The sequence below is a fragment of the Eptesicus fuscus genome, chromosome 7 (assembly GCF_027574615.1).
Source record: "Eptesicus fuscus isolate TK198812 chromosome 7, DD_ASM_mEF_20220401, whole genome shotgun sequence".
Taxonomy (NCBI): Eukaryota; Metazoa; Chordata; class Mammalia; order Chiroptera; family Vespertilionidae; genus Eptesicus; species Eptesicus fuscus.
Window position 1 is genome coordinate 67,057,384 of NC_072479.1, and position 22,884 is coordinate 67,080,267.

The following is a 22,884-nucleotide window of genomic DNA, read 5'->3' on the forward strand; positions in this document are numbered from 1 at the left end:
AACGGAGCGCTGCATCTCCAAGATTTCCTGCGCCAGGACTCGGTCATTGTGGTCCTGTGGGACCGCTCACCGCTGGCAAGCAGGGGCTTCCTCCCTGCTGTCAAAACTCACTGCCCCGTCCTGCACAGACCGGCCTTTTGACAGGAGAACAATAAAATCTTCTATTTTTTCGAGTGAAAAAAATTTTGTGAGAACTTAAAAATAGAACATATCATGCCCATCACGTTTTATCCTGGATTCCTGAAAACTAGTTGTATTATAGAAAATGGAATAAATCCTCAAAAGAAAACTTCAGTTAACACTTCCTGTAGTGGATTGGTCCCATACACAGATAAATACAAAGTTTCATATTAGATGGATTCTAGACCTACATGTGAAAAAAATGAAACATTATCATAAATTTTTAAAATTCACAAACAGGCTTTAAAAAATGTTTATTATTCCACTTAAATACAATGTTCATTTATATATGTCTCCATAATTGTCTTTTGTAAAAAAAATTGCATATAAATACAAAGTTACAATGAGAAATTTCACAGGAACAAACAGCTCCATTATTTCTGACTTTTTAAAACTACATAACAAATTAAAACATAGGTCCCTTTGAAAAGTACAGTCATTCAAGGTTAAGAATTTGATTACCCTTCATTTCGTAAAACAGATAAAGAGATGAACTGGCAGTTACAAAATAGCCACAGGAAAGGAGATAAAGCATAGGGAATATAATCAATCATATTGAGATCACTATGTATGGTGCCAGTTGGGGTACTGGAAATATCGAGGTCAACACTGTGTAAAGTATATGATTGTCTAACCACTAAGTTGTATACCTACAACCAATACAAAATAAAATTTTACAAAATAATTTGAATACCCTTAATATAAACAAATCTAAAGTCTCCATATAATAAAATGCCAGTCAGTCCTGAAAATACTACATAGACGAATAATCCAACCATAGGGAATTGTTTGAAGTGATTCACCAAATCTTTCTATTTAAAGCAGAAATGACAAATTGTTACCTATATATTTGGCCCCAATACTCCTATTACAGGATGATATTTTTAAAATTTATATATGATTTAGAAAATTACATTAGGAAGTACCCATCATAGCTAAAGCTCCTTTCTTCTTCAGCAAACTAAGGAGTGTTGTATACTAGGCCCCATGGTCTGGGTGGAAATTGTAGGATTCTACAGTTCTGAAAACAGGGTTTCTATCTGAATGATGTAGGATTTGCAGGGCCAAAAATTTAGAAAAGAGATGAGTAGAAAGAGTACCAAGTGGGGAGTGGTCTGGCTTAGCACGGAGAATCTCAATAAAAGCATGGAACTATCACTGGAAGGACTGAACATTGCATTTACATGTTATAAAATTCAGGGCATCCACATTCAAAGATAGGGTACCAAAAGAGGAAAAGACAGAGGGCTGGATATGAGGGCTTTGGCAATATGTGACATTTTCCATCAGTACGTTTTGTGGTTTCATGCCACATTCTTTCAGATGGAGTAAAGTTGTAAGATGCATTATTTGCATCAGCAACCAATTGGCTTTCATTACAATATAGGATTTTATTAGTGCAAATGCATTGACTATTTACAAGCACATATGATAACTGCATTGAAAAGCAATCTGAAAGAATGTATTATATGAGAAACTGTCCTAATATTTTTAATCTACTTTGCAGAAAATCTGGAAAGTAATCAAGCAATAGTCTTGTTTTAAGCACAGAATGTAAAATTAAGTTTACCTTCATTATGGATAACAAAACAAAAAAGTTTTACACGTTGTAAATTTTAGTATAAGTGCTGCAATTACGTACTTTTTATAGGTTTTCTTTCATTACTTAATTCATAAAATTAATTAGGATACATAGGAATTATAATTTTATACTTTAAATAGATCTTTTTCAATGGTAACTATTTTTACAATATTTACCTTTAAAATAAAACATATAAACATTCCTTCATATACACATGAGCTACTTCAAAGAGTGGGAATACCCTTTTCATATGTAAACATTTTTTAAAGAAGTATTTACAAGAGAGAATAATTTTCCCATCCAAAGATAAAAATGTGTGTGATATCCCTCTTATTCAACAGTTGTTCTTCTTATTCTTTCAGCTAATTCTTTTCTCACTTCAATATGTTTTTCTAAATTTTGCACTTCATGTGGAAGATTGATGTCCCAAATAGACAAGCAAGATTGTAATTCTAGAAAGATGAAAAAATGAAATAATGTCTCAAAGATGTGCCATAAGGTATTTTTATTTTAACTTCATTAATTTATATTCAGTTACTTTGGACAAATGCGTATATAGAAATATACCTATATATAATTACTAAATTATTGCCATTTATATATAAAGATGCCATTTATATATAAAGATTCCATTTGGGAAATGTTTTTTAAAAATTGTTAAACTAACAACTAAATCTTTAAAAAGAATGTGGACCTTTAATAACCTAACATCTAATTTTCTGAAAATAATAGAGCTTTTCAAACACTGTTCAAAATCAGGCATCAAATGGATAGGTAAGATGCAAGGAAAAATGTCCACATTTAGTTTAAATTTGGGGTAGTTCTAATTTTATAATGACTGATATCTCTACTTTGTCATAAAATAAATATTTAACACCCCTAAATCACTGAAAATTAATTTTGAAGATTTGTGTTTAAATTATTTGCACTATAAAGAAGCTATCAATTAAAAATGCTTAAAGTCTTATAGCATATGTATTACTTACTATAAATGTATAAAGCACATATTATAATCATCCATATCATCACACTATGTTTGGAAAACAATATCCTATTAAACATTACCTTTTTGGTGTTGCATATCTTCAGTATCTTTCCAGGTATATCCCAAAACCAACATGGCATTTTTAAGGCTTCCTTTAAAAAAAAAAAAAAGAGTAGTTTTCTGTTAAAAAAATGTAAGTTGGACTAAAAATGTACAGTTCACATTTTAAGACACAAAACCTTGGAATTTAATTTACATTTCACTTTTTCAGAGACACCTAATTATATTTAATAAAATGCTCTACAAGAAGACCAGAAACTCTTTAAAGTTAGAAAATTTGTGATCTACCCCTTTCTATAATATGTATTAATTGTGTGGACCTGAGAAAATAGCTTAACTTTTCTGCAAAATGGGTTTAATATTTATACATTACCCCTCTACCAAAAGTTATATTACATAAGATTGTGTGTGTAAAAGGATTTTGATAAGGCACTGGCCAAATGGGAAGCATCTGGATGGAGAGCATTATGGATGGATACACTGATACTCTGTCACAAAGCCATTTTTCTCCTCAAGTCATTCATTAACTTATTCAACAAATAGTCACCAAAAGTCCCCTATGTCTGAGGCCTAGGCCAGGCCCTGGGAATAAAGGGGTGAACAAACACATGCAAATCCAACCCACAGGAGTTTATGTTCTAATTAGTAACTAAGTTAACTCAGCAGAAAATGCAAAACCTTCAGGCAGTATGAAGCATGGTATTTAAGATGGACTAAACATTATTCCAGACCAGCAAGAGCTGGGAGGAATGTGGCAAATGATGTAGGCTAGAGAGGTGGGTGAAGCCAGATCATGCTCTATCTTGTATGTTACATTTAAATTTATCTTTATTTTAAAAATCAATTAAACCCATTGAAATCCCACTAAAATCTCAGTAGGGAACAGCGTTGATGGGTCCCAAAGTACACACAAATTAAATGAGAGGATGTAACCACCTTGGAGGAGTAAGATTAGAGAGCAACTCACTACAGACCACCTGCTCTGCTTGTTGACTTGTGTCCTGACCGTTACCAATCGCTAGCAGCACCTCATTCTAACTCCCGGGCAACTCTGATATCCATGCATGGAAAATGGGGCGTGGGGAGGAGAAACACTTGTCTCTCCTTAATATATTCCTGTAAAACAATTTACTATTTTCTTCACCCTATCAAACAGTTTATTACTTATTTGCCAAAGCGACACAAATTCTACCTTCATAGACCTTAACCCCATAATGTTATTTTTGTGATCAACTTTGTACATATACTAATATTATTATTTTAAACCAAATAATTAGTGAAAAGTAGAGAATGAAATGTGATTATTTATGTAGAAAATATTTTCCTTGCACCATCATGATTTCATCATATTTAAATGAGCAAGGAAAGATACAGTCTTGAGTAAAACATCATGATTTGTCAATATTTGTAGACTGAGGAAGGAGTTCAGCATATCTTGTTACAACAATATAAATTTATTTATAGGATGAAAAGCCAATCAGAATTCTTTAACAAGGGTGGGAAGCTTAAACTATAATAAAAACAAACAAACATTTGCTTCCATTTCTTTGGTCAAAAGTAAAAAATACTCAACATTGTCCATTTCCCATTTTACCAAAAGAGGAAGTAAAACCCAGACTTGTGTGCTCTTGCAATAATCTGCTCCCCTTATGGGGTGGAGCGCATCTACTCTCTCCGTTTCTTTAATGACCTGTTCAAAACGTGTCCCAGTCCTGTGCTTCACTATGTGAACTTCTGAGACACTTCAAGTGACACTGGAAAGTGAAGGGAAAACTTAAAGATCAACATATTTTATAGTCTTAGAGAACAGGAGAAAAACCCATAGGAAAGACACGTGCCTAACTGCGCTGTCATCATGACTCGGACAGAGTCACAGAAGTCGTGAATTATACGGATAAGCCTGAGAGTCGAAAGGTCAAGGAGTAGCATGTAGCCTCCCCCGGTTCCAATCCAGAGAGCCGTGTTCTTCTGCAGGCAGAGAGTTTTCACTCTCCCCGAGTAAGACATATTGTGTTTGGACTCCTTGTTCACTTTCACCATTTCCTCCCTAAAACCATAAAGAAAGTATGCATTAATGCTCTTTCAATGATTAAGTGATACAACAGATGTGTCTATATAGATATACACAAATATATAATATTTTAAATTATGAATGCATAACAGTAGACATTATATTTCATTAACATTATACAAAACTAATTTTGCTTTACACTGAATGCCACCAGGCCATATTTTTCTACTTGAAGGACAAATGATCAAACAGAACACAATTGCCTCTTAACTTCAAGAAATTTTGAACTCAATAAGATAAATACAGTATTTATAAATAAAAATCCAGTACAAAAAGAATACATTTTTCCTAATAAGAAGGAAAAACATTATTTTCAAAAGCTTTCCATGAAGTATAAAAGCCTCAAAGAAAAATAACATTATAATCATTTATATGTAAAAGATATAAATACAAACATTGATAAATTTTCCCCCTGAGCTAACGAATAAGTCATCACAAAAAAGAGGTATCAGAAATGAAAGGATCCTAATTATTTTGGAACTTCAGGTGTTAGGAGACCCTTTACCAGGCAGAACTGTCAGCAAATCTGCACAAAAATCTCCTTCCCAAGCAGGGGAAAAGCTGTAAGATAAGAAGATCCTAGGAAAGAAAACTTTGAAGTCTCCTTTCATGGACATAGGGTCTAATCTAAATGTTCTTCAGAGTATTAAAATGTATTCAGTAAAAACAAAACAGAAGTAGAACATGGCTACCAAGTCAGGCTGGTGATGGTCCTATTTCTCTGCAGTAGCAACAAAGGATGTGCTTGATGTCAAGTCTGAGGTTGTCCGGACACGCTCGCTATGTCAGACTGAGAGCTGGCCCTCAAGCTCGGGTTTGGTCCTCCCTCTGTAGTTAGTGCATTGGTCAGTCCGGTGCGCCTCCCTCCCCCATATTTTTGTATTATTTTGTGACCTTTTACTTAAGAACACAATATTTTGGGACCCACAGTCTAATTATTAGTAATATCAATACTATAATTCTACTAGATGGAGAGCCAGCAATGAATACAGTATGGTCATTTAAAATAATGTACTATTTTTTCATTAGAGAGTATTCCCTATAATACCTGAAGAAACCGTAAGTATTATGCTATGTTTTTTCCCCAAAAAATGAAATTTGCTAGATTCCAAGACATGGTGCTGAAAAGCATGAACAATTTTATTTCTGGGTGTTTTTTTTTTTCTTTTTAACTTTCCATTTAGAGATAGAAAGGAAGAAAAGTAAGTCATACTTGCCCTGTCTGTAAAATTTGAAGTATAAAGACAAGACAGCTCTTACCGGCATAAAATAAAGAACCAATGGCATTGGACCTATAGTCACCAATAATATATTGTACACTTAAAATTTTGTTAAGAGGTGGATCTTGTGTACCTCCTGCAACAAAATAAAATTTAGGAAAAAATCCCAATGAATTTACTTTAAAAAGTGCGCACAGTCTATTAGTTCACAGAGTTTTTCCGTTTTCTTATCCCACACTTCCACAAACGGGCTGTTTTTCTTAGCAATGTAGAGAGCCGTGTCCACCACCACTGCTATGATGTTGGAGTCACTGACAGCTGCATAAGAAAACCTAGGGGGGGGGAAAGAAGGTCACTACTATTCATTTTTCTTCTATTTTAACATGTAATGTGACCCTGAATGAGTTCTTATTGCTCATAAAATATTAACAGCATTTTGAAAAAGAAATAGGCTAGTGTATTGGCAGGGTTGTTTTTTTTTTTCCACTTTTCTAATATATACTAAATATATACCTTACCACGGTACTTATTTTTGGTCACTTTGTACTTTTCACTTGATAATAACATAAATTAAAGATCATAATTAATGTTTATTTCTGGTTTTAATTTTAATCTTATCTTGTTCTTTCTTTAATGTTTTTTTTATTGATTTCAGAGAAGAAGGAAGAGGGAGAGACAGATAGAAACATCAATCATGAGAGAATCATTGACCATCTGCCTCTAGCACACCCCCTACTGGGGATTGAGCCCACAACCCAGGTATGTGCCATGAACAGGAATCAAACCGTGATCTTCTGGTTCATAGGTTGATGGTCAACCACTGAGCCACACCAGCCAGAGCTTATCTTATTCTTTATAGAATTTTATACTGCCCAAATATCCAAAACATCATAGTTTCTAAAAGAAATATCATCATAATATCAGTGACTTTATGATGTGGCAAGAAAAATCCATTGTCAAAAATTGTTAGCCATCTATACCTAGAGTTATAAAACAAGATGTTAAAATAAATTTTAATGGCAACATCTGCAAATATTAAAGCAAAAGGTACCTTTGCATCAACAAAAGCCAGTCAAGTTATAAGGGGGAAAAAAATCCACATCTTTCCCCCTTTGAAAATAAAGAAAAATGACAAGCATTTTAAAATATCAAATTTTCAACCTAGGACATTTGGCATTTTACATATTTTACAAACAGATTGGCTAACATAGGCCCCATCTGTATTGGCAAACTTCTAGTTAGCCTTTGGGGCTTAACTTAAATGTCAGCTCCTGTGAAATTCTTCCCTGACCTATAAAAATAAATTAATCATTCTTTTTTCCACACTAGTATAGCCATAATATTATAGATCTCATCTATATACTAGAGGCCTGGTGTATAAAATTCGTGCACAGGGCGGGGGGGGGGGCGCGGGGGGATGTCCCTCAGCCTGGCCTGCACCCTCTCCAATCTGGGACCTCTTGGGGGATGTCTGACTGCCAATTTAGGCATCCCTCTTGCAATCCAGGACCACTGGCTTCTAATCACTCACCTGCCTGCCTGCCTAATACCCCCAACTGCCCTCCCCTGCAGGCCTGGTCACCCCCAATGGCCCTCCCCTGTCAGCCTGATCTTGCCCCCAACAGCCCTCCGCTGCCAGCCTGATCTCGCCCCCAATGGCCCTCCCTTGCTGGCCTGGTCACCCCCAACAGCCCTTCCCTGCTGGCCTGATCTCACCCCCAACAGCCTTCCCCTGCCAGCCTGATCTCGCCCCCAATGGCCCTCCCCTGCTGGCCTGATCTCGCCCCCAACTGCCCTCCCCTGCATGCCAGTTCGCCCCTAACCATCTGCCAGCCTGATCTTGCTCCTAACTGCTCTCCCCTGCTGGCCTGATCGCCCCCTAACTGCCTCTGCCTCGGCCACCACCACCATGGCTTTGTCCGGAAGGAAGTCAGACATCCGGAAGATGGCTGGTCAACCCGGTCTAATTAGCATATTACCCTTTTATTAGTATAGATATAAAAGCCTAAGCAACCGGCTGACCAGCCAGTAGCTATGACGCGCAATGACCACCAGGAAGCAGATGCTCCAACCGGTAGCTATGACATGCACTAACCACCAGGGGTCAGATGCTCAACGCAGGAGATGCTGAGCTGTGGTGACTTGGCAGCTGTGATTCTCTGGTAACACACCTGGGACCAGAGAGTAGGGAGCCCGATTCCGAGGTGCGTCACCCTAGAACCACCCTCTCACAATCTGGGACCCCTCGGGGGATGTTGGAGAGCCGGTTTTGGCCTGATCCCTGCAGGCCAGGCTGAGGGATCCCACCAGTGCATGAATCCGTGCACCAGGCCTCTAGTTAAATATAAAATTATATTTATTAGTGTGTCCCTGACACTAAATTGTATATGTAAATGCTTAAGGGCAAGGACCATGTCTTTTCTATAAGCTTTTTCTGTAATTTTCTTGTTTAGTCCTCCAAACATGCCTGTGAAATAATGTATATTACAGTCCTTAGGTAAGAGAGGACTAGAGATTTGAGAAGTTCTTGTACAACTTCACATAACCAATACATGGCAAAGCCAATATCTGAACTATGATTGAAGCTCTTATCTACCACTCTACACTGCTTCTCACTGAGAAATGTAATAAACAAGAACCAACTTCAATGATTCAGTTAAAACACACTTTGAAATTGAAACAAGATTTATATTTTATTTTATTCTTGCTTGAAATTAGTATAACTCACTCTGCTATAAAAGGGACTATCAAATCAACAGAGGATTTAATACCTGAGTGCCTATGTTTCCTACAATCAATATTTAATGGACATTATCCAAAACACATGTAAAATCCATAGATAAAAATAATTCCTTGCAAATTCTTTTTCTGATTTGATACAGAGATAACAAAATGGTTAAACATTTAGATTGATAAATACTCCTAAGATTACGATAGGTTTCCATATTTACTCCAATTTTGATTAGGCTGGGTGATTTTTTAATGTCCTGCTGCTTTCTGGAATTTTCTGTTTTCTATAATAAATGTTTAATCTTATAATAGAAATATAAATTATGTATTTTAAAAGATTTTCATTTGGGATTATCAACAGCATTATTGACTTTATTATAAAGAATAACACAAATACAATGATAAATTAATTGCATATGCAGGAATAACTTACAGCTGATTTGTCCGGGTCTCAATGAGTTTCTGAATGGTGAAATCATCAGAAAACGAGAAAAGTTTTGTGCCACATCCTCCCCACATAATGTTTTTTTCAGTTGAATTCACGGATTCACTCAAACACATGAGTGGAGTGCTGACATTTCCTATATTGAGTATCTTCAAAGGAGCAGCTCCTTTACACTTTGCCCCAAAGAGAAAACACATTCAGTTTACTGGGTATGTGCAGAATGAAACACTGTACAATTTAAGCTTTCTAAAAACTACTTTCCCATCTTATATGGTTACAGGCATTAAAATAAAAATTCAGGATACATTTTTTTAAAGGATTTATAAAAACAGGTCAATTCAACCAGTATTCAAAATATTATCCTATAACCAAGCTCTTCACTTCTCCATACAAAAATGGCACCGGAAATAAACTACATATTTTACTCTACTTCTCTGTCTCTCATTAGATGATAAGCTTTTTGATAACAAGGAGTATGAAGGGGTAGAATTCTGAATGAATAGTTGGAACCACAGATGAATAAATGCTTTATTGATAAATGAGAATCTAGAGAACAGAAAGTTAAATGATATCTTCAAAGCTAAAGAAAAATTTGATGGCAAACCTGATTTAAAACTTGTTTACTTTTTTTTTTCCACAATCCTACCTAATAATCCTACCTAATAATAGTGTAATATGCAAATTGACCATACCTTCGCTATGTCAACGATTGGCCAGAAGACGCGAGCTCAGCGTCTGTGCCATGGCTGTGCTGCGGCACAGAAGGGGCCTCTGGGGCAGCGAGCCCACATCCCGCCACTGACCATCAAAAGCGGGGAGCTGGGTGTCTGCTCTGGCACCAGCGGACAGACACCCAGCTCCCCCGCCATTGAAAGCGGGGAAGCTGGGTGTCTGTCCCCTCCAGCACCAGGCCAAAAGCCTCCGCCAGAGGCTTTTGAAAGGCCTGGTGCACCAGCGGACAGACACCCAGCTCCCCCGCGATCGAAAGCAGAGAGCTGTGTGTCCATTCCGGCACCAGCGGACCTCCTGCCATCAAAAGCAGGGAGCAGGCTGCCAGCAGTGTCCGCGGAGCGTGCTAGGCTTTGCAGGGCAGTGGATATGGCCTGGATGGCAGGTTAGGCCTAGGGGACCCTACACGTGCATGATTTAATCATGCACTGGGCCTCTAGTATATTTATAAGTAATTATCAACTTTGCTTACATAAAAATAGAATTATTCATATTCCTACATTATATATCAGATCTCATTTATATTTTTATCCTTAGTTTCTTTCATATAAAGCATACACTCAATCGGCAAGTATTTATAGAGGATCTATAGTGTACAAGACTTTATGAAGCAATAAAAAGACAAAAAGCAGAATTTATGATCCTTGCTCTCAGGGAGTTTATAATCACTCTAGAAGGAGCTGGGGATGAGCATACATAAAACAAAGAACTTAAAATAAATTTGATGTAGATTGCATTCAACATTTACCTTAACACTTTTATCTTCAAAAATTGCTAAGTTTCCATCAGCAGTGCCCACCAAAAGAAAATTTTTTTGCCTGCTAAAAGAAAAAAATGTCAAAATTGTTACAAAAAGAATGTTTACCTTGACCAAGGTGGCCTTAACCTTTTCCCTAGCTTGATTAAATCTTTAGACAGGTTTCTTCCTGACTATAGGCCCTTGATCTCTTTTCTTACATCATTTACTTAAAAAAAAAAACAAAAAAAAAACACCCTTACAACTGTAAATTCTTTCTCAGCCCAGTTGAGATGTTAATCTTCTTCTAGCCTCTTGCCAGTTTTATAGGCCTTTCTCAAAATCCTGGAACCCTCTCTTACAAATATATTCAAGAAAGAGTGGCCCACCTCCCAGTCTCTAGGGAGGGTCCCAGCCTAACTCCAATAAGGACCAATTTGCCAAGACAGATGGCTCAGTCTCATTGACAACTTCCCTTCACCCCAAAGTCTTCCAGTACTTTCCCACTACTCATTCGAGTGGTTAAGAAAGGGGTCCTAATATGAGGTGACAGAAGAAGATTTGACTTTGGGTAGTGGGCACATGGTCCTACATACCGAGTTTGTAAATTAGTAATCCACACATGTAACCAATATGTTCATGTAGACTAATGTCAACCCAATAAAATTTAAAATAATAAAAAAAACTCCCCTAGCTTTTATTTCAGCAGAGTTGAGTCCAGTCTCTCTCCTCTATTGCAATAGTCTTCAATAAAGTCTTCTTTGCTTATTTAACTACATCTGATGAAATTTTTCTTTGACATTATTCAAACAATTGCAACTTTAAAATTTGAAACATGGTTTACTTGAAATGGTCAGCTGCCAAACACTTGGGCTTCACATTTTTCTAATATTTATTTTCTAATATTTACTGACTTAACAAAGAGGAGTTTTGGGGTGCAATAATCTTAATGGCTTCTGGAAATCATACCGCCACATAGATTACAGCAACTAACCTGTTACACCTGAACTTATGCCATTTAGATAATTTCCTTTGAGATAAGATCCCAACAACTGATCATGGTTAAGTATTTTCACCTATTAACAACTTATAAATTAATTTTTTTTCAATTTGATAGTTAGTTACCCCATATGTTTTAGATTGACACATAACAAGCTATTGATATATACATATTAAAAGAAAGAATGAATAAGAAGTCATCTTTGAAGAGGTCCTGCAAAGGTAAGTTGTTGTGAGGAATGATAAAGAAATGGAGTGCCCTGACCAGTTTGGCTCAGTGGATAGAGCGTCGTCCTGTAGACTGAAGGGTCCCAGGTTCGATTCTGGTCAAGGGCATGTACCTTGGTTGTGGGCACATCTCCAGTGTGCAGGAGGCAGCTGATTGATGTTTCTCTCTCATCATGTTTCTAACTCTCTATCCCTCTCCCTTCCTCTCTGTAAAAAAAAAAAAAAAATCAATAAAATATATTATGTAAAAAAGAAAGAAAGAAAGAAAGAAAGAAAGAAAGAAAGAAAGAAAGAAAGAAAGAAAGAAAGAAAGAAAGAAAATGGAGTAAAACCAGGAAAAAGGCTGGTGGCCTAAAGAAATAATTGGCTTTTTTTATAAATACCTCAGTTTGATCTGTATACAGAAAAATAAATACCTTTGTGGCTTCCCACAATTCCCTTTAACAGTAGGAAAATGTTACAACTGAGCAATCTTTGCTGATGCTATAATAATTTGCACACATTTAAGTCATCTAAAAGATATGTAAATTTACCCCAATGGTCAAATTTACTAGTGTACCTTTGTTTGGAAATGGAATTGCAATGTAAGCAAGTAACAGAATCAGTCATCTTTTCAAGGGTATGCATCCTTTTCCCATCTTCAGTATTAATGACGAGGAGCTCGCCAGACTGTGTCCCAGACACAACCCAGCTTTCCTTTTCCACAGGCAGGTGCACCAAGGCGAGGCACAGTATTCTGCTATTGGTAACTTCCTGTTAAGAAGAGAAAAAAACACTCTAAAGAAACTGATGCTAGCTTAACTGACCAGAACTTATAGAAAATAAAAATATTCTGCCATCCACATACTGAACTCTTTTAATTTCTTTCTTTTGCTTTTAAAAATAATACCAATTTTATTTAATCTTCAACAATAAATGAGTTAACTGGCAAACAAGCTTTGCCTATCTAGAATGCATCTGAAACTAAAACTGAAAATTGTAAGTTACTTCTCACCATTGCACACTCCATCGAAGTAACAGGAGGAGATTTTTCATTCTTAAAAGTGATGTTTAGGCACAACGTGTATTTCAAGAAAACAGTGAAAAATTAGGTTATTTATAAAATCTAGGAATTTATTTTCTATTTGCCAATACAACTTATTTCAGAAGTTGTGCCCAGAGCCCCTCTCTCAGTCAGGTGCACCTGCCCCGATCTGCTCTGAGTGTTGGCTACGAACAGCTCTGAGTTGCACCCTTCACAACAGATCTGTCCTCAGCTACTGAAATGCTGAGGAAGTTATACGCTCTCCTTAGGAAGATTGTAGCCAATGACTGGCTGATATGTGGGAATAAAGACTGGCCCCATGCCTCATGGGGAGAATAAATCTGTGCTCTTTTTCATACTCCAGAATTTCTTATGGATAAAGTTTGAGGCTATACTTCCTCAGAAAATACATTTTTGTTAAGATTTCCCCCTGCTCTTTCTGGCTTCCTATACTTCTTAAAAGTTTCCCGCTCTTCACCTGGCCAGTGTGGCTCAATGGTTGAGCATCGACCTATAAACCAGGAGGTCATGGATCATTTCCTTATCAGGGTACAGCCTGGCTGGCAGGATCTACCCCCAGTAGGGGACATGCAGGAGGCAGCCAATCGATGATTCTCATCATTGATGTTTCTATCTCTCACTTTCCCTCTCTCTTCCTCTCTCTGAAATCAATAAAAACATATATTTTTTTAAGTTCTCCTTACATCACTCATACAAGATTTTCTGCCCCAGTCCCTGCTTTTAGAGACTCTGGCCTATGACACACATATACTGCAATTTTAAAACCAAACACATACTATTTAATTTCATATGCATAGAAAGCCAATTTAATAATACTCCTAAACTTGCTCTTATTTCATTTCTTCCTAAGTAACTTTTTAACTAGTACATGATTTAAGGTTATCTAACCACTATGCAGTACACCTGAAATTAATAAAAACTAATACTGAATATAAACTGTAATTGAAAAATAAAATAAAAAATTATAATCTGCAAAAAAAGCATTTCTATAGCATCTCTAATTTAAAGAGTATTTGGATTTACCTCCGAAGTAAGTCTTTCAGTAGTTAAGTCAAGAAAGGAGAGCTGGCCTCTGTCCCTGGGCCCGCAGCCCAGCCAGACGCTGGCATTCTTGCAGCTCTGATTTGCAGCAACCATGCACTCCACAGCAAAGTTTTTGGGGATGGATATGTGTCTCATCAGACAGATTAACTCCGCCGAGTTCAAAATGTCAAAGACCTGACCAAGTTTAAAAATAACAAAACAACACACATCAAGTTAACACGGGTCCTTCTGAAAGACCATATTCTTGCACATAATGTAGACCTAAAGGTTACAGCTCTATCAAGAAAAACCTAAGCCTGTTAGCTAACCTGTGACCCACCCAGAGCAACAAGACTAATAGTCCAAACCCATAGATAAAATTACATTAATATAAGACATCTTTTTAAACTGGGCACGATATATACTCTTTTTGCATATGTGGTATGTTTCATAACTTGAAAAGAAAATCTGAAAAGTGGGGTTGACGGAAATTGAGCAGGGTCACTCAATTTTACATGGCAGAGCCACATCACGTTCAAAAGTTACTTAGGGAGATAAATACTTGGGCCAACTGAAGAGAAAAGGAATTCTGATTTTTGGTAACAAAACTCACAAATCACTTCTAGATTCTGTTTTTATGTTTTTCCCTCAAGCACTAAAGAACTAGACAGACAGTGTTGAGCCTCTGTAAGGAAACAGAACCAGGAGTCACACATTGGAATTAGAGCCACTTCCTGCCCCTCATGAGATCCTGAGAAAGCTCCTTATTATTCAGTACCTCATCTGACAAGGGTGATGATTTCACCCATCTTGCTTAGTATACATTGCAATTAAAAAATTACATATGTCAAAGTTTTTAAATTATATCATGTACTAAAAAAATTCAATATAAAATACAGGTAAAGTATACTTGAAAATAGAAGGAAGAAAAAGTCAAACAACAATTAAGCTATGAAAACTTCACTGTGGTAATGTCTGTGTGATTAAGACCAGTGGTAACCACAATTAGAAAACCAGTAGTGTTAGCAGCCAAGACGATTATAGAAAGTTTGATAAAGTCAGGTAAATGTGTTCAGCTATTTTTAAGTAGAAAATTTAAAGTTGAACAAATATTTTTCAAAAAATTATTATTCAAAATCAAAGTCCACAACATAAAGACAGCTCTTATTTTTATCTATTAAACTCTGTTTCATTTTAAAACATGTAAGAGTTCTGTTCCCAATAACATGTTAGAAGAGGTTATTTGAAAACCTTCCAGCTAAAAATGACTTAAGATGCTTAAAAAGTTATTTATTTTAATCTCTTAAAATCATTAAAGATCTGACAACACTATAAGAAATCACCAGGAGAAGATCATAGAGAGACAGAAAAGAGATCAGATAAACACTAAAGTCAAATTTTCCCTGAAGGCATTTGTCTACTGAAGGCAAACTTGGTGTGGTTTTGGATACTCATGGCGCCAGTAGAAAAGAAGTTTAAATCTAGGGCCTACCCAATATAGACAGTCCAGTAAAGGGCTTGGTTCTCATAAAGCTGGGACCCAAAGGGCTGTATATTCAGAGTAAATTAAAACCCAAAATAAAGTCACCCTATATTCCCACTTTCACTGGCACAAGGAAAGTTGCCTTAAGACTTTACAAAGAGGAAGAGGACAAAAGAACCCTAAGAAATTGTTATTCACAAGCATGCTGTCAAGATTTATAAACTTGAGTCTCATCATATGAGTGGTTAAAAAAAAAATCTCAAGCTTAGAATTGAGTTTAAAGCAACTTTCAGCAAGGAAATCCAGAAAAAAATGTCTATGACCTATATGAAGAATTATAAAACTTTATTGAAAGCCACTTAAAAAGACTTAAGAAGACCTAGAGAGATAACCCACATTCAAGAAGGGAAAGATTTAATATCACAAGGATATAATCCTCCCCAAATTGTCTACAGACTCAATGAAAGTCTAATCCCAAGCACAACAGACTTTTTCATAAAAGGTGACAAAGTTATTTTAAAATTTATATGAAAAATTAAACATAAGAATCACTAACACATTTCTCAAGAAGAAAATTAAGTGGGGAAAGGAGGCTATTATAAAGCTACTAGAGGCCCAGTGCATGAAAATCATGCACTGAGGGGGGGGGGGGTCCCAGCCTGCACCCTCCAGCAGTCTGGGAGCCCTCAGGGGATGTGCGACTGCTGCAAAGGCCGGAGAGACTCCGCGACTGCCGTTGTGCTCGCCAGCCATGAGCCCGGCTTCTGGCTGAGCAGTGCTCCTCCTATGGGAGTGCACTGACCACCAGGGGGAAGCTCCTGCATTGAGCATCTGCCCCCTGGTGGTCAGTGCATGCCATAGCGACTGTTCAGTCGATTTGCATATTAGCCTTTTATTATATAGGATAGAAATTAAAGCAGGATAGTACTGGAAGAAGAATATATAAGTTGACCAACGGAAGAAAATGTGTATGTCAATATGTGCATGCATCTTTGACAAATTACAGGGTGAACATGGAAAAAATTCAACATAAAAAAAGGAACAAACTATTTAATAAATGAAGCTCGAAAACTGGTTATCTATCCTTAAGGAAAAAAAGGAAATTGAAGCTAGTTAAAAAAAAAAAAAAGTCAATTCTAATGGACTCAGAACTTATATATCAAAATCAAATTTTTTAAACTTTTCAAAACAGCATTAGGCAAATATTTTGTGATTCTAGAAGAGACAAGTACTTTTTAAAATAAGACCACAAAAGTAATAACCATAAAAAGAAGTGTTAAATTTATATATATTAAAATTAAGAAATTCTTCTCATCAAAAGGTACCCTGCAGGAAACTAAAAGGCAAACCAAATTGGGAAAAGGAATTTACAACATATAAAATGAACAAAGAATTAGTATATACTATATAAAGACTCTCTTTTTTCTTATTTCATTTATATGAAAATATCCCCGAAAAAAAATATGGGCAAAAGAATAGGCATTTCCCAGAAAAGGAAACATATATGACCAATGAATATATAAATTATTTATTAGTAATTAGAAAAATGTAACTCAATATACAAGACTGAACTTATTTGGAAAAATTAAGAAGTCAGATAATACCAAAATTTATAGGGAAAAAATAGGGAAATATCTACCCTAATATAGGTGATGAAAGTGTTAAGATGTTAAACTTCTTCAGAAAACAATTTGGATATTCACATATTCTATGATTTTGCAATTCAACTCCTATACCAGAAAGCAATTATCAGACAATCTGCACTAGTTATAATAGCAAAAAAAACTAAGAACAATACCAGTATCCATGGACATGATCATGAGTAAATACATTGTTATGCATTTAAACAGCATAGTCGAATAGCAGTGAAAATAATTAAGAGTTGTGTTCAACAACCTGAAGGAAGCCGAACAACTGAAAAACCTCATAATAGTGCATAGTTATGATTACATTTTTTGTTGTTGTTGTTTATCCTCACACGAAGATATTTTTCCACTGATTTTTAGAGAAAGTGGAAGGGTGGGGGAAGGGGAGAGAGAGAGAGAGAGAGAGAGAGAGAGAGAGAGAGAGAGAGAGAGAGAGAGAGAGAGAGAGAGAGACATCTATGTGAGTGGGACACATTGATTGGTTGCCTCCTGCACATGCCCTGACCAGGGCCAGGAATCAAGACTGCAACTGAGGTATGTGCCCTTGACCAGAATTGAACCCACGACCCTTCTGTCCATGGGCCAATGCTTTAACCATTACAAGTAACCGGCTAGGGCATGATTACATTTTAAATAATCTGTACATACAGAAAACTAAACTGAATGGCAAAATCGTAAAGAAAAGAAAAGCAAGGATTGCACAAAAGCCAGCAAAGTGCAAGGATTAAGGGAAAGGAGAGCGATGCAATCAGGAAAGGAGAGGCATGAGGGGGCTTCTGAGGCGGTACTGCTCTTTTATTGTGTGTCTGGGGTGGCGGAGGACACATGAGTTTGCTTTATAACTTTTCTGAAATGTGTATATGTTTATTTATATGTGTGAGTATATGTATGTGAAGATTTTATATATGTGCACATGTATGTATGTATTTGATGTTCTGTTCAAAATATTGACAAATTTTGACTACAATAATACCTGGGCAGATGTAGGCCTTTCTTGAGGATTTTCTTTTAAACACCTTTTAATTAACTTCTCAACCATAGGCCACGGGGCACAACCATATTCTTTAACTGGATCTAAAACATTCAAAAACATGCTAGAACATTAGACAAATCAGAACATTTAATTTCCACTCAGTGTACATAAAAGACCCAGATTTTGCAAAACACTGATTTCTATAATCCTATATTAATTATGAATCTACTTATCACAAAAGCTAATTTTGTTAGCATTATCTCTACTTAAGACATTAAAAAAGATTTATGGATTTACACTAATACCAACTGAATAAAATACTATATTTTCATTCCACAGCTGTATTTCAAATAGACTGAAAATACTTTTGTTCATATAATAACTAGACTCCTATGGAAGTACTTTTTATTTGAATTTAATCCTCATGTCCCCACAGTCTGTTTGTACACATTTGTTTTTTATAAGAGAGATGCCACTCTTCTGGTTGAAGTAAAACAGACACCTGGGAACTTTGACTGGAAAGCTAACTGGTAAATAAGGGACATGATCCAGATTGTGTCAAAAGTTTATCCAAATGAGAATAAATTTCCTTTTGCTGAGAATCTTTAAAGTCCCCAAAAGAAGAAAGTTAAAACTATATCCCTGTATGTGGCATATAGTGTACTCTCAAAAATATTTCTTAAATGACAGGGAAAGCAGAAAATATGGGAAACAACTAAATATATTTAAAAGAGTACTTTGTCCTGGGAGCTGAAGTAATACTCAAAGAATGAATGAACAAAGTTCTAGAATTTCTTAAAAGCATGAACAATCATTCAAAATGAGACTTGAACTCATTAAATACCCATTTACTAATTCTTATAAATATTTACTACTAAAAATTATTATTATAAATAATTCACACTTCCATTCCTGCATGTACATTATTTCACTCCAAGAAAATGAAAAGACTCCAGGCAAATGGGCACATGGTAACTTTTTATGGGAACAGAAGTCACAACACCTGAAGTTTTAATAGCACGATCCTGTTCTGAGTATTCTTCTAAATATACACCAAATAAAGCAATATTGATTTGGGATTTATAAAAAAGCCTAGCCCAGCCAGTGTTGCTCAGTGGTTGAGTATCTACCCATGAACCAGGAGGTCCTGGTTCTATTCCTGGTCAGGACATGTGCCAGGGTTGTGAGTTCAATCTCAGGTAGGGGACATGCAGGAGGCAGCAGAGCAGTGATTCTCTCTCATCATTGATGTTTCTATCCCTCCCTCACCTTTCCTCTCTCTAAAATTAATAAAAATATTTTAAAAATAAATTAAAAAGCCTAAAACTGCTACCATACTCATGTGATTTTTATTTGTGTCACAGATTTAAGGATATTCATGCACTAAACAATTATCATCTGTGAAATGAATTAGGTACACAACTACAATTAAATAGCTTTTTTAAATGGTATTTTTAAAATCCATTGAAAATAAATAAAACTTACCTGGTAATTTGCCTTGTATTGCCAATTCATCAAACTCATTTGGAAACTTCAAACCCTCTGCTATTCTACCTCCAGTTGTCAAAATGTCATACAGTAGTAAACCAAATGAATAAACATCAGCCTGTTGGTTATAAATTACATTTCCTCTAGCAACTTCAGGTGCACGAAAGCCTGAAAATAAACATATATATTAATAAATATGCCCAAACCAGAGCTCATACAACTAAGGAGACATATAATTAGGCATCTATGCTAATGAAGAGTCTGGGAGATGAGTTCTAAACTAGGCCATGTCAACTCTATAAGGAAACACCTTGATCAAGCAATTAACAGTCCTGTCCCAGGACATTTCACCCCAATGTCAATCTTGAAGAATAATAATGGTAAGCATTCAGTAAGGGATTATTAAGTAATGTTTCAAAATTAAAGAAATGAAACTTAATAGGAAAAAATCTCTATTATTTTTCTCATTCCTAATAATAACTATTCTCAGGGAAGTGTTTCAAACAGAGAAAGGGGCAGGAGGGAGATTTCTAGACTTCAAGTCATATTAACTTGGCTAAAATTCTAATGCCTTCATTATTTTGAGAATGTGTGACTCTGTTCCCTCTTCCCAATAGAAAAATAAAAATGAAACTATGTCCAAAACAAATAAAGTCCCTCTCAGGAACTTCTAACGCGTGGCCAGATTGAGAATCCCTGCTCCACACCTACTGAAGTAGCACTGTGAAGGATACCACCCAGTGAATGCATTTTCTAAAGCTCTACATGTTACCTAATATAGAGCCGAAATTAAAAAACACTTAACTAAACAACCCTTCATCTTCCATCTGTCACTTAACCCATACCAAATTTCCTGAAGGTATCTGAATAAGGTAAGTCATTTTATTCCTTAGTACTTTTTGCCTGGAATGTCTCCTCCGACCCCCTTTATTTTTTTCTTCTTCTTCCTTTTTTCCAAGCCTTCAAGCTTATTTTTGAGATATAAACCCAGAATCACCTTCCCTAGAAGGAAGTCCTGACAACTTACAGATCAGGGAATCACTCGCTCCCTGGGGCTATCACCAGACCTTGAACTAGATCTCCTACAGACACTGACACAATGCTTTATGATTATTTGCTTCCAGCCTTATTTCTCCTGGCAGAATGTATGCTTCTGGATGGCAAAATTTACACTTATTCATGCACGTTCCAAAATTCACCACTAGAGTAATTGTTAACATACTTGGGGCAACTGCAATATGCCAAGCCTTGTTCTATTATACGCATTATTTCCTTTTTACCCTCAACGACCCCATGAGATAGGCATGATTTTCCTCATCACAATTTACAACAATGAAAACTGAACCCCAGAGACTGAATCTTGATGAACCCCAAACAGCTATTAAGTAATAGCACCAGTTTGGTATTTGGTAAACTGTCGATAAATTATTGCCAAATTCATGAATAAATAAATAAATAATAAATAAGGATCATTTTCCCTTGGAGAATTATCATAATAACTATGTTGAAATAATTGGGAAAATATGATTCATTGTCTAAAAACTATTTATAAAGCAATAAATTTTCAGATAAGTCTGATTTAACAAATGTAATGAGTATATAAAGAAAACAGTCATAGGTAAAAATTATGAGCTATTTATAAGCTATGTCTTATTTTATATCACAAAGTGCACAGAAACGTATATTTTCTTTCTTTTTCAGTTTCAGAGAAGTATGAGTAGAACACGTTATATAATCTCTATCAGATGATAGTGAATAGCCAGAGACTAACATTTTTATTTACCCAAAGACTGTTGTATTTCTATGGATGAGCTGAAGCCATCAGTCAGCAATGATCTCAGTCAACAGTGCAGCTATCACAGGATCCAGAACTGTCACCCCCAACAGGATATAACATCCATTTGTCTGAGTTAAGGTTAAAGGTCTCCAAGTTACTTCAAGTTGAAAGAATCCATCCCATATTTGTTTTTAAAAATGAGGACACACTGCACTGTGGTCCCTGCCAGTACCTGAACTGTTTCAGAGTTATGAAAAAGGGTTTGTGAACCTGAACTTGGCTTGCCTCTTTTTAGGCAGAGGTCAACAGTACACAGGTGAAAACTTCTGCTGTTCCTTTTTACAAATATCTCTGGAGTATGTAAATGTTGTAAAAGTCCAACTTTTAAAATAGAACTTGACAAAAAATATTCTCTCTTTTTGTTTTGTTTTCTTTCCCCTGGAAAATTACATCAGTTAATTTTTTTGCCCTACAGAATACAACGATCAAAATTACAATGTACTGCCCTAACTGGTTTGGCTCAGTGGATAGAGCGTTGGCCTGCGGACTCAAGGGTCCCAGGTTCAATTCCGGTCAAGGGCATGTACATTGGTTGCGGGCACACACCCAGTAGGGAGTGTGCAGGAGGCAGCTGATCGATGTTTCTCTCTCATCGATGTTTCTGGCTCTCTATCCCTCTCCCTTCCTCTCTGTTAAAAATCAATAAAATATATTTTTTTAAAAAAATTACAATGTACTGGTCACAGTTCTTCACACAGTAAGCCTCGTATCTGCACTCAATGAGATAGGCTTCGGGGTTTTCTCCATGCTCCTGACCTCACAACTGAAGACACCATTACCATCTTGAGGGAATTGTCAAGGAAGCGGTATCCCCTACCTGGTGTGCCCTCTGAGGTTTTGATCCCCATTCGGCAGCAGTACTGAGCAATCCCGTAGTCAGCAATCTTGGCGATGATGGCGGCATTGGGGTACAGGGTGAAGAGCAGCACGTTGTGGGGCTTCAAATCCCGGTATATAATCATGGCCGAGTGGAGGTATCTGCCAGAGAAAGGCACGGGTCATCTTATTAAAATGTGATTGCATTATTATACATTTTGTCAGGATTCCCTTAAGTATGTATGTCCATTATGCAAAACATTAAAAATTCTGTGCTAAGTTGGACCCTCAAAGTTAAAAGATATTGTAGAAGGAAGTCCAATACTATAAAGCAAACTTATTCCTTAAAAATAAAAACACACACAATAACATCAAACCAGGTCAATCCTTGTTAGTGATCTATACTTAAGGCACAACCATTGAAACAAATGACCAGTTTCATATACCTTAATAATTACTTACAAGGAATGCTCAATTCCTTCAATGATCACATGAGTATTTTTATTAGTTTAAAATGTAAATATGTTTAATAAGAGTTGATGGGATAGTGTTGTAACCTCCATTTACTTAATAGTTTTGCTTTTCTTAAAACCATATAGAAGTTTATC

General features: G+C 36.2%; 1 protein-coding gene across 1 annotated transcript in view; it reads right to left on the minus strand.

Annotated features, from left to right (window-relative positions):
• Nucleotides 1-407: 407 nt before the first annotated feature.
• LRRK2 (leucine rich repeat kinase 2) overlaps nucleotides 408-22,884 on the minus strand; it is a 132,891-nt gene continuing 110,414 nt past the window's right edge. Inside the window, exons 41-51 of the mRNA XM_008140557.3 lie at nucleotides 22,278-22,438; nucleotides 19,621-19,791; nucleotides 18,136-18,236; nucleotides 14,034-14,228; nucleotides 12,525-12,718; nucleotides 10,751-10,823; nucleotides 9,262-9,446; nucleotides 6,278-6,430; nucleotides 4,646-4,854; nucleotides 2,828-2,899; nucleotides 408-2,214 (exon numbers count right to left, since the gene is read on the minus strand). Of these exons, the coding sequence (XP_008138779.2) occupies nucleotides 2,093-2,214; nucleotides 2,828-2,899; nucleotides 4,646-4,854; nucleotides 6,278-6,430; nucleotides 9,262-9,446; nucleotides 10,751-10,823; nucleotides 12,525-12,718; nucleotides 14,034-14,228; nucleotides 18,136-18,236; nucleotides 19,621-19,791; nucleotides 22,278-22,438 (1,636 nt within the window). The 3' untranslated portion in view covers nucleotides 408-2,092. The remainder of the gene's footprint in view (nucleotides 2,215-2,827; nucleotides 2,900-4,645; nucleotides 4,855-6,277; nucleotides 6,431-9,261; nucleotides 9,447-10,750; nucleotides 10,824-12,524; nucleotides 12,719-14,033; nucleotides 14,229-18,135; nucleotides 18,237-19,620; nucleotides 19,792-22,277; nucleotides 22,439-22,884) is intronic.